General features: G+C 37.2%; 1 protein-coding gene across 1 annotated transcript in view; it reads left to right on the forward strand.

Annotated features, from left to right (window-relative positions):
* Window positions 1-12375, forward strand: part of LOC121655555 (collagen alpha-1(XIX) chain) — a 116697-nt gene that overhangs the window by 57501 nt on the left and 46821 nt on the right. The window contains exons 16-19 of the mRNA XM_042010300.1: window positions 1514-1549; window positions 6678-6731; window positions 6806-6850; window positions 11183-11215. Coding sequence (XP_041866234.1) covers window positions 1514-1549; window positions 6678-6731; window positions 6806-6850; window positions 11183-11215 — 168 coding nt within the window. The remainder of the gene's footprint in view (window positions 1-1513; window positions 1550-6677; window positions 6732-6805; window positions 6851-11182; window positions 11216-12375) is intronic.

The raw sequence follows: 12375 nt of genomic DNA on the forward strand, positions 1-12375 counted from the left end.
AAGCTGAACTTGAGAAATAGGTGTAAATTTTAAATGAATACATGATCCAGGTCCCTTCCTCTCCCTCTCTGCTGTGCTTCAGCCCTGCTTTAAAACGTATGTCCCTACAGAGGAGACTGCATGCATGTAAACGGCAGATGCTGGATTGGCAGCGATTCACACTGATATTGGCTTTGGTTGGTTATTTCAGGCATGGTGGCTTCTTAGAAAGAAAGAGCCACAGGTTTTGCCCTTTCATAGTGAAAACAAAATCATTTGCTTTAAGTTACCAAGGTCTCCCAACCAAAATTTGGTGTTCAAAACATTATCACATAATATCAAAGCAGTTAATACGAACAGCAGACATACAACATGTAATGGAAAAGTGTATGTCTAATTGCTCTAGAACAGAACACTTGAAACATGGTAAGAACATCTATGTTTACTAATGTCATGTTTACTCTGTATTGATCTTTTCAAAATCTTCTCCAACCTGCTCCAAACAGGCAATATTATTAACAAGAAACCACAAGGGATACTTCAAGGTAGCACTTGAGAGCGTTTGTATTGATGAGTAGGGCAAATCTGTCTCATAGGCTCATTGACTTCTTGAGCTATGGTCTTTTCCTTAGGTGTTCAAACCAATCCCAGGCACTGTTTGTGTGTTTGTGTAGTGACCCGCACGTTAAAGGGCACAAACACGATGATGCGTTAAAGGAGACAACTTGTCAGACTCTTAACTGCTGATGTCAGGACAAACTGGAGCGTTTAGGCATCATGCAGCTCAGATGCTTTGGGTGTGCAATTAATTTCAAGCACGATTGCCCTGATTACAATCGTGATCTGGAGACAGGATTTGTTTTTACTTCATCCATAAATAAAGGTATGTATAAAGACAGACTGTTCTGATTCTATCACTGATGCTCAGGTTCAGTTGTTCTCTGTATATTTGAGCTACTCACTGTTAAATCTGCTTCCTTAATGACTAATATAGTTGTAGGACACAAAGTTGTAGGAGAAAAGACAGACAGAATGGATATAAAGTGACATTTTTAAATGGCAGTGTCCTTTACTTGCTTCGAATGTGCCAGATTTGCCCTCATCCCCTGGTATTGGCATTTATGAGTCATCTGTTTTGCTGAGGTAGATCTCAGGGGCAAAATCACCTATTCAAAACACACTCCAGGGCATCACTCTCACTTGTCCATTGGCAGCAGGATGTTGCGTGCAGTTGAGGGGGCAGCCGTTATTTTTCAAAGTCAAATTAGCATTTCACAGCGACAGTGGAGTCTGTGAGAGGTGCATAACAAAGCAGCACTCAAAGATTATCTGTAGACTACTGGGGTCCAGCCATGTCTTTATAAGAGCCAACTTTAGTGCAAAGGTTAGAAATATAAAGCCACAGGCTGTTGCTGCTAATGGGAATATTTACAAGTAAACATGCCATTTTGAACAAGGTGTTGGAAAGGATGATGAGTAACATAATATGGTTCATGAGTGTATTCATGTAGTCGTCTTTTGGTATTTCTTGCAGGGCCCCCCAGGAATCTCTGAAGGTGCAGCTGTCAAGGTATCATTCAAAACACTGTTTGTCACAAAACAAAATACTGACATGCTGCATTTAAAGTGGATATGAGCTGTCTCCCAGTTTGATAAAGTGACCCTTACCTGCACTTCCCGCAAGCGTGAATTGTCAAGATGACTGAGCAGTGTTCATTGTAGCAGGCCTCCATATAGGGAAGGAGGTAAATCATCTGCAAAAGCGTTGTCTATATTAAGATGAACACAACTTGTTGTCCCAAGAAGCCAGCCCAAATGAGCCAGACGTATGTGTGAACTAAAACAGAAGCTGCTCTGTCCTTGACTGACATTTTGTGTGTGTGTGTGTGGGTGTGTGTGCATGTGTGTATGTGTGTGTGTTAATAGTCAGGAACAGATCTCCCTCGTTGGAAATGGCACCTTTCAGTCAATTGCAGCGTATCTGCTGCAAGTTAAATAGCTGCTTCAACTCTGCACCTCCTGCAGTGCAACGCAGCATGACTCAGTGCTCACACTCCAAACTGACAGATGGCCATTACAAACAGTACGTTTACAAAAAAAATAAAATAAAATAAAAATCTGCAATCATTTTCATGAAGCCCAGGGGTGTTGTAGCTGTGCCAGCAGCACATAAGATATGGAGTGTTAAAAAAAACTTTCAGTTATAGACCTCTACCAGGTTTCCCACGATCTGTGTTGCTTCCTTCACAAACTCACCTGTTCCTTTAGCCTCCACCCACCACCCACCAAGCCTCCAGTGGCACACTTCTAATCATGCTGGGAGTGAAAGCTATTGTGTAGGGAACAATCTCTTGACGGCACCTGTTCATTTGATATATAGCTGCATTGTTGGCTGTGGTGTCCATTCCGGCCACAGGGTTGCTCCTGTTTCCTTTGCCTAGAGGAAGGAGAAGTGTCAACCGGCCAACCTTGAAAAAGAAAGTTGTCCCTGTGTGGACAGAGTTACTATATCTCAGAACAAATGAGGCAGCAATTCCATTATAGTCCCACTGGGTGGTGGCTTTGTTTAGATGAAAAATAACGTAGAATTACTGTGTTGAATAAAATGTTTAAAATAAGAAGTAACCCTGATAAAGTTTTCATGAGTTTTCACTATCAGGCTGCTGAGCTGCCATTTAATTGTCTTGAAGGAGTCTCATAGCATAAAAAGAAGCCATAAAACTCTAAACTTTACCCATCAAAAAGGGGAAAATAGCTCTGAGCTTTTTGAGTTTAGGATCATTTTTACAGTCCCTGCTTTTAAGGTCTACATATTCCAGAATCAAAATTACTATAGTACAATGGTGTGTTTAAGTTCCAAGTCTTTGGTAAAGTACACCAGTTGAGTGAGTGTAATGAATTTATATAAAAGATAAAGTATTGCAGGTGACAAAGTCTGCAGGAGACTAAAGCTTCCCAGCTGAGATTATATAAAAAGTCATTTTATGATTTAAAAACACGATTAAAGCGGTCATTATGAGATATCTGACTCACATCAGCTGAAGCATATGGTGCTAAGAGGCATTGTCTCTGGCTTTAGGTCTCACATTAAATGTGAATGCCAGCCTTGCCTTTGCTATAAATCAGTCACGCCCCCACATTACGGCTGCATCTCCACTCTCTCATGATAAATTCATGCTTTTTTTGGATGATGAGAAAACTCATGTCCCAGAAAATCACTTCACATATAAATTTGTTATAATGAAGAAAAAGTAAAAGCCAAGTGTGCAAAGATAATTACAGAGCCACATACGATAAGTGAGAGAAGATAAACTATCACATCTAGAAGAGGTTTCCATGAGCAGTAATAATTAAATAGCATCACTGTACTTCTCTGTGCCATCCTTGTGCATTTTTAACTTGTGTAAAATAGACGCAAGTTTAACTAAACTGCTGCTAGTGTAACATCTGCAAGAGCTGATCTCCTCTCACTCATTCAGCACAGTGTGAGTGTTTCAAAAAAGAAAAGTTAAAAAGAGGTCTGCAGTGCATGATGTGCTGGAAAGATGGTGTCTTCATGAATTATATCTCCATAACTGTGTTCCCCACTGACAGTTTCAAATGGGCTCTGACAGAACACTGCAGATATTGATGGAGAGAGTGATGCAGACGATCTTAATTAGGGTTTGATGACTTGAGGTGGCTCAAAGTCAACATATCACCCACAGTCAACCGCAGGTGGAGCAGTTCCCTGGGCTTTATCATTGAGTAAATACAATGATAATCTACATAAATACAGGCCGTGCTGCAGTTAATCTCATTTGAAAGGTTTATTAACTTGCTGTGTAGTCTCATGCCAATAAATTAACTCTAAATGATGTTTCATGTAGATCTAACAATGATAGAGATCATTTTTCCATGAATCAATGCCATAATGCAACACAGGTTTTCCAGGTAATTTTTCAGGTGATATTCCAGGTAATGCCTACTGTTTTTTTTTTGGATGGGTTCAAACTGCCTCAACAATGACGAGTTATTGTCAGTGGACAGTATAATAAAAAAAACTGTATATAAGATGACAACACACATATATACAGCCATGTTATTAAAAACAAGTGGCTCCAATGTAAAACAAACTAAACATGACATTCACTTTTTTGAGAAATACATGTTGATTTTAATCCTTGCAGCAGATTCTACAGGCTGGAAAAGTTGTGTGTTGTGAAATAAAAATTTCAAAATCAGTTAAAATAATTTGCATGTTTCTCAATATAAAAATGAGAAAAATGCAGGAACTCAAAGAATCCAGTCTCTGTATACCGTAGACTAGGCTAAAAAGCTATTCAGAATGGCCGTGATTTTCAACCTCTCGGGCTGTTTTGAATTAAAAAAATACTGTGAGAATCAGTGCATGGGTGGAAGAGCCCTTCTTAAAACAGACTGCTATGGCATCCACAAATACAAATTACCATACTATCATGCAAATAAAAAATACAAACACAAAAAGTAAGGACATTTGTGTAAGATTGATTATTTCTCTCCTTTAATTAAACCAACTAGCACTGCATCATACACAGTTGGAAAACCAGATTCATCACCTTTCCACTAAAGTATAACTTGAAAGGATGATACTTCTCTGGAATGAGCAACACAGCTAAACATGTGGATAGTCCCCCAGAAAATGTGCTACAATCCCCTGCAATATTCTCCTGTTGGTATTCACTCTTGCTTTGCGTTGCTTGGTGATTTGGATGATTGCACAGTACCACAGTAATTAAGAACAACAACAAAAAAACATATTGGCCTTTGTCATGGACTTCAGTAACATGTGGAAGATCCATATGCCACCACAGCAGCTTGGCACCTCCTCCTCATGCTGGTCGCCAGCCTGGTCACATTTAGTTGTGGGATGACATCCCATTCCTCTTCAATCAGGAGTTGTTTAACACCAACCAACATGGTTGTATTGGTTGCTCTAGCACTACCCACACAATAACTGTGATGCTTATACACAGTCAATGTGTGATCACACACAGAAGCATGATCCTTAAAAGTTTTAAAGGTGACTAATCAGATGGAAATCTAGTTAGTGATATTAAAGTGGAGAAATGATCAACCAAACACAAATTTCTTTCATTTTTGTGCTAAGTTTATAAGCAAAAAAAAAAAAAAAAATCTGCCCTCTCTGGCCATTATTGCATAAGGAATGGTTAACTTGCTCATGTCTGACCTGTTCTGCCTTCTCACTCCCTGAAAACATGAAGCACATTATCAAACAAGATAAAAAAGAATCTGACTTAAAGGAGTCTTTAACTTTTCAACAGATCAAATAAATTATTAAACAAAAATGTTTAGCTTTCAAATTTATAGTGAAATGACCTGCTGGTAAAAAGAAAGAAAAAAAAAAAGGCGACCCCCTTAGATTTTTTGGGACATATTTCTGATATAATTAAGTATGTTTTTAATAAAAAGAAATCAAACTTTTCTGTTTCAGCATTTGATACATTATATTAAGGCTATTATTGGTAAAAATAATGGATTTAAGTTATTTGAAAAGCATTTAATTTAACAGGATTTAATTAAACTACAGGCAGGCTTGTAGTTTGATTTCCTTATATGATTATTGTGGTAAAAGCAAGTAGCTCCGTGTGGTTGATAAAGCTCTTTAGAATTCAATTAGTACTCAAAGTCAGTTTTGCTGCTAGTCCCTCCTCCCTGCCTGAAATATTAATAAGACAATCCATCTGTTCATAGGCCTACATGGCAGCAGTCTACTGACTTAATAACAGCTCCTAATTTGGATGAGGAAACAGTGACTATATCTCATTAAATGAATAGCGTGGTATTACGGTGGCTGTCATTAAGTTGAAGGAATGGGGGAAGGGCTGGAACTCACCGGCAATTATTGTGTGTTACAGTCCAGACACCACTTAGAAGTGTGCAAATATGTTTCAACCTTTCTCAGATGTCTCTCTGTCTTCTCAGATTGCTTAACAGATGCTCCATAATGTCTCCAAACAGAGTATCTGAAACAATCCCTATAAATCTTCAAAGAAAACAGTAATCTTTGGTAAACAAGTACAGTATAAGTTGTTCTGTCTGTGTTTCATTAGATGGAAGAGACACTCATCTGAGAATGTTATAAAAGTGAATTAAACAGCTCATTTCTATGCATTGCCATTTATTTGTGCATCACAAATAAATGAGATGTATTTAGTTGTATTGTATTCAGTTGTATTCTACTGGGTAAGCCAATATGTTTGTAAAAAAAAATGGTTTCCTATAACATACTTAATCACTCATCTCCTGTCTTCACCAAAGTGCAAGTAAATTTGTCTTACTGTTCGGTTTACATAGAGCACTCTCCACATAACTGGCTGGAGCCAACCCTGTTGAAACACTCTGACAGGTCACCCGCAGTCATGAAGTGCCATCTATTGGCAGACAAGGGAATGATTTTAACATGGAAATGTGGATAAGTGCTGCAATTCAACAGGGGCTTACGTTTTCATTTCCATAGCATCGTAAAGCCAGGAGCTTCCGTATGTTTCTTTTTTCCTCTCTGTGGTGTGATTCTGGGATGACACAGGACTGTACGTTTTTCTGGTTACTTATTCATAGTGACTGCCCTTGCCCAACTTTCACTCTCACAGCTCTCTGTCTTTTTGCCCTGCCTTTGCTGTCAGTCACTGTCAATGATGTGCTCTGTTCACATACAGGGGGAGCCTGAAGTCCCTGGGGGAAAAGGGGAGAAGGGGGACAGAGGAGATCCTGTATGTATTTTCCTGCAGTGACATTTACAATGCCGCTGTGTTACAGAGTCATTAACCAAGGCCTCCTCCCGCAGGGTCAGCCAGGTGCCGAGGGGACCGGCGGCATGAAAGGACAAAAAGTAAGTCACATCAATGTCAAGTGTCAGACATCATGAGTCCCTTAGTTTCCCTGAAGCTCAGTCTGTTAGTGTGTTGAGGGGGTCTAAGTTAGTTCAAGCAGTTTAATTGGCAACCTAGTTTAGAGGCTAAACCCTTTGAGTTAGTTATCTTCTTCAAGTCTGAATATCCTCTAAAGGTCTTTGAAATCATCCAGCAGCAAATAATGAATCTGCAGGTGATTATTTCTTGTTTTGTTATTGTTTGTCTCCTTCGCTCCAGTAAGCATGATTCACATAATTTTCTTGCTGTTGACGGGTTGTGTGTGGAGGCCTATTAAAGTGTGTGCGTGTGTGTGTGTGTGTGTGTGTGAGAGAGAGAGAGTTGTTTTGTTCTTGTATATAATTGTGTCCAAGTGATGTTTTGCAAACTAAACCTCCAGCCGTATAGGGAACCAGCTAAAAGTAAGATTCTCGGATTTGGCTATAATGTCTTAATGACCTCTTTATGTCGCTTTATTTGTCCTTCAGTCGAGTTTTGTAAAGTTCAGTAAAATCTTTAGGATAATTAGAGCATGTGTCAAGTAATAAATATTTCACAAAGCAGTTGTTTTGACAGTATTTGTAGGCAACTAGTTTGTGATAAATTTTTGTATGAACTGCCATTATAGACATTCAGCATTCTCTCCTGCACTCTTTGCCTTTAATTTAAAGGTTGATTTATCGTGTGCCTTCTTGATGTTTTAATCAGTTTCACCATTTTAAAATAAATATCCTATACCTCTGCATTTTTAAAGGATGTCAGTGGTCAGCTGTCAACTGTTGACATGATTATTGCAACAATGTTCAATACAAGGAAAATATCAAGGAGAAAAAATGTATACTTACCTGGATTTAGTTTACCTAGTTTGATACAGTTTTTTTCAAATGTTTTGAATCACCTTAATTTTGTTAGACTCATAAATACAACGTATTAGGGAAAAGTTAGAATTCTAACTAGCTTGAAAGTCAATATTTGATCTGAGCACCTTTATCCTTCAATTCAGCCTGAACCCTCTTAGACAAGCTTTGTCATAATTTCTCAGGAGAAGCTCTCCAGGTTTCTTGAAGGACAATTCAAAGCTCTTCTTTTGATGTTTGGCTGCTTTGTTCTTTTCTTTGTCCAGATGACCCCGACTGTTTCAGTAATGTTGAGTCTGGGTTCTGGGGAGGATTCATCTCTCCAGAAGACCTGTTGCCACTGGTTTTCAATCCAGTTCTTGTGTCATTTGCATACTTCAGTCTTTTTTCCTGTTTCTTTTCCTGAAAAATGGATTCTTGACCACCAAGACTATTTCAGATGAGGCTTCATTGAACCGTAGGTGGATCAACTGAAGGTCCAGATTCATCTCTTGGGTCCTGTGTGTCTTTGCTGGATGTTTTCCTATTTTGTAAGGACATCACTTTCAGATGTTGTTCTTCTGATGTAGATTATTTATTTATTTATTTGACCTAATGCTTCTTCTTTTGTCCTTCACTTGTCAATCCTTCAAATTTTTTTACACACTGCACACCACGTTTAGATGTGCTTAGATTTAGTTTAAAAGCTATTTTGAGAATCATCATATAGCAAAATACATATATATTATAAATACTATTATAATATATATGCAGAAATACTATTTTGTCTATGTTTGTTAAGCTGTGTCCTCTTCTGTAAATTTTCTTTTGTAGATGCAACAAAAGAAATATGAACAAATGATTTTTCTTTTCAACATTTTCCAGAAACAATGCACCAGAAGATACAATATAATATTTTGAGTCTTTGCTAAGTTGTCTTTTATCTGTAAACATAGCAGTGGTTCATCCTCTTAGTCTCACCTTTTTGTGCTTAAACTATTTGTAGGTCTTTCACAAATAAACAAACAACAATAAAAATACATTTCTCTGAAAATGGCCAGGTACAAGTACTGGACTAAAGAAGGACAACAAAAAGCAGCAATTTTATATAAATAGTATTTTAAATAATCTTTAGACTTTTTATCTAAAAGCCAGATATTTTGTTCTTTAATGAAATATTGTTTATCTCTTAATGTTTTCTGTTCATCCTGAGAGAAACATGAATATGCCCATTAAATGTAAAGTTTTGGTAGGTACAGTATGATGTATCTTCTGCATACAAAACCAGGACTGTATTAATATAATTTTATCTTTGTCATTACCATCCAGTATGTTAGAGAAACTACAAAGATTGTTTTTTTTTTCTATTGCATACGCTACTTACATGGTAAAGACATTCGAGCACCAGAAAAAAAAAAAAAAAAGCATTGACTTGGTTACTACAGTGAGGAGATCCTCCCCGTGTGGTGGTGAGGACACAAGCGCTGAAATGTTTGAAGAATTAATATAAACTCCATTCAGTCAAGATCATTCATTCAGATTACATCTGTTCCCAAACCTAATAAGGTAGTTTATTTTTCCTTAAACCTTACCACGCACAGAAACTAAACACAACATTAGCCTAAACACACACACACACAAAATATGGCAATGAATCAACTGTTCCACTTAGGACTTCAATTCGGGTGTCTTTGGTTAAAGCCTTGAATTTGTGCTTCTTCACCATCATCCTCTCCTGCCCTCGAAAGTAGTCCTTTGTGTCTCTTTATAATACTTCAACTGAGCGAGGGAATTAGTGAATCCCCAGAATAAAGCTGCTAATTGACTTTCTATTGTCACTGTTTCTGTGCTGCCAGCATGTAATTTCAGCACATTACATGCCAATGAGCTGTTGAAGAGGATGAGCTCATTTCTCATATTTCTCCAAGATCAGGATGCAAAACTTCATTCTGCTGGTTGTACAAGGAAATTCCTCATGTGGACACCATTTAAGTGTTTTCTGTATTTCAAGACAATCCATTCATTGTAAAACTTAGCAGTTTGGGAACCTAAAGTTTGGAATCAATTCCATGTCAATTCATCATTCAGTGGCATGTTTGTCTCAGATAAAGTTATCTTCTCAGACATCCCTAGAGCCATGCCGCTGCTAGGGTTACGAGTTAACTAAAACAAGTTAACTAATCCATCCCAGGTGTACAAGTTCTTTGTGACTTCTATAATTTGATCCAGATCTTAGCAAGGATTGCCGCTACAACAGGCCTACTCTGAATACATTTGGCTTTGTTTATAATGGGGAGGTTATTTTATTAAAATTGGAAAATTCAAAGAGGCGCCTTCATAAGGTGTGTTGTAGGTCCTACTGCAAAGTTTATGTTTATGTAACCTTCATACAAACTGTCAAAAATATGTAAGATAATTGTATGAGATGTATATAAACACAAAAGGAAATTATTTGCAAATCTCATGAAAAAAAAGATCAAATATTAAAGGTTGATATTTTACAGTTTCATGAATAATAATAACTCATCTTTTTTTGATACTCAAATGAAACAGCTGGAGAAACATGTTGAATTAATTATTTATATTAATTGGCAACACGTCAGTAATAAGACTGATCATAAAAACAAGAGCGCCTTAGAGAGGCAGAGTCTCTCGGACATAAAGATGGACAGAGGTTTTTTGCCATCTCCACAAAAACATGTTTTTACAGTTTGTGCTATCTCTCAGTGCAGGATGGTCAAGATTTTAAATTTTCCATCAACTACAGTAAATAATATTTAAAAATATGGATTAGGGTTCTTTGAGACCACAGGCAACACTTCTTTAAACATAGACATTATCCTGATATGGAAATCATTGCATGGGCTCAGTAACACTTCCTCAAATCACAGTCTGTGAACGCTCTTCTCTCCATTCCAAATTATGTATTTTTCAAGAAATCTCTTGCATACTTCAGTAAGATAATACCAAACCACATACTGAATCTTTTACAACAGCATTGCTTTGTAGCAGAAGTGCTGGTTCAGGAGTTCAGGTGCTGGACTAGCCTGCAGACGGTCCAGATCTTTCACCAAACAAAAAACATTCAATGTATCATAAAATGCAAAAATAAGGCAAATAAGACCCAGAACTGTTGAGCATTTGATGCTTTCAGTCTATGAGAGTTGCAAATTATTGCCTAATATTTATATACATTTTACACAGAAACAACTTTTTTAGAATTGGGATTATATGCCTTTATAAATGGTGCACATATAATGCAGTGTCCCAGCATAAGTTTTAAGAATAGCATATCACCACTTTCTTGACTCTTCTCTTATCATTTTAGTTAAACTGTATTTTCTCTAAAGTTCATGTTTTGGTTCCAGAATCTAGTGATTCAGTTGTCTGAGGTCTGCTGTGGTAATTTGTAGTTGCCTATTTGTTTGTCTTTAACAGTTCTACACAATGACTGAAAATGTTTCTGATGTTTTTCAGGGTGATGTTGGCCCTCCTGGTCCTCCAGGTCCTGTAAGTACAATATAGTAATAAAACGCTATCTCATAGCTTTTAAAATCATTTATTGTTGTTATTATCATATATTATGTATTTTTTATCATAATGGAAAACTCACAGTATTGATTGCATACAGATGCTTTTTTTTCTGTGCAATAAACCTAAAAAATCTTTTGTGCATTAGTTATTGTTCATTTCACACCATTAAGAGACCATGTGGGAGAAATAAACAGCAGAGCAAAGTTTACCTTTGTTGTCACAAACCCAAGTTGGCGACTTTTCATCTTGAAAGAAATTTTCACTCTTTCAGAGAGCTGCAGATTCATTCAGTCTTTAGACATGTATAGTTTTTGTTGTTGTCTTTATGCACATTGGAGCAGGGTTAATAAGGACATCAAACATGTGCAGCTGATGAGCTGTGTTGAATTCTGTTAGAAAATCTTCCTCTTTTCTTTAGGAAATAAAAGCACTGCTAATTGCGAGCCAGCTCCCAGAGAATGATTTTTTAGTGATGTGCATAGCAGAGGATTGTGCACAAAATAGCTCAAAAGACATTAAATGCTGTGAACTGTGACTTCCTGTGTTGAACACATTTGATCTAGCCATCCCCCAACAATGGCGTAATCTTTCATTTGAAACAGAAAAGACTCTAAAGTGTGATTAATAGGGGTCATGCAGCACATGACCTGTTGAAAATATTCATAATTATAAATTACAAAAAACCCTTTTTTTCTTTTTTCAGTGAGGGTTGTAGTACAGCTTTTAGTGGAGACGCAGCTAAAAGGAGAGAAACCCTGACGTCATTGTGGATATCTGGTGTGCGCCGAAGGTGACACTGAGTGGGTGGTGCTCTGCTGACAGAAAGCATTGCTTAGACATTTTAAAGTAAAAACACACTGTGACAAATGAGGTAAATAGCTGTCAGGTGGCAGCAGTAACTTCAAAGACATGATGTTACTATATTCTTTCGGAATAAAAAAAATTAAAGCATAAAAGGTGTCAAATAAGAAAAAAAGGTGTTGCAACCTTTTTCTCTTTCTTGAAGTTAGGGCTTTGGCATTTAGATAACTGTTGTTATGGGTTTTATTTTTTAAGATCTTCTTCCTTTTGAACTACTGAGGGCTGTACACATGATCTTAGAAACAAATGATTGCGTTCATTCATATCTATTGTTT

Source organism: Melanotaenia boesemani, chromosome 16 (assembly GCF_017639745.1).
Source record: "Melanotaenia boesemani isolate fMelBoe1 chromosome 16, fMelBoe1.pri, whole genome shotgun sequence".
Lineage (NCBI taxonomy): Eukaryota > Metazoa > Chordata > Actinopteri > Atheriniformes > Melanotaeniidae > Melanotaenia > Melanotaenia boesemani.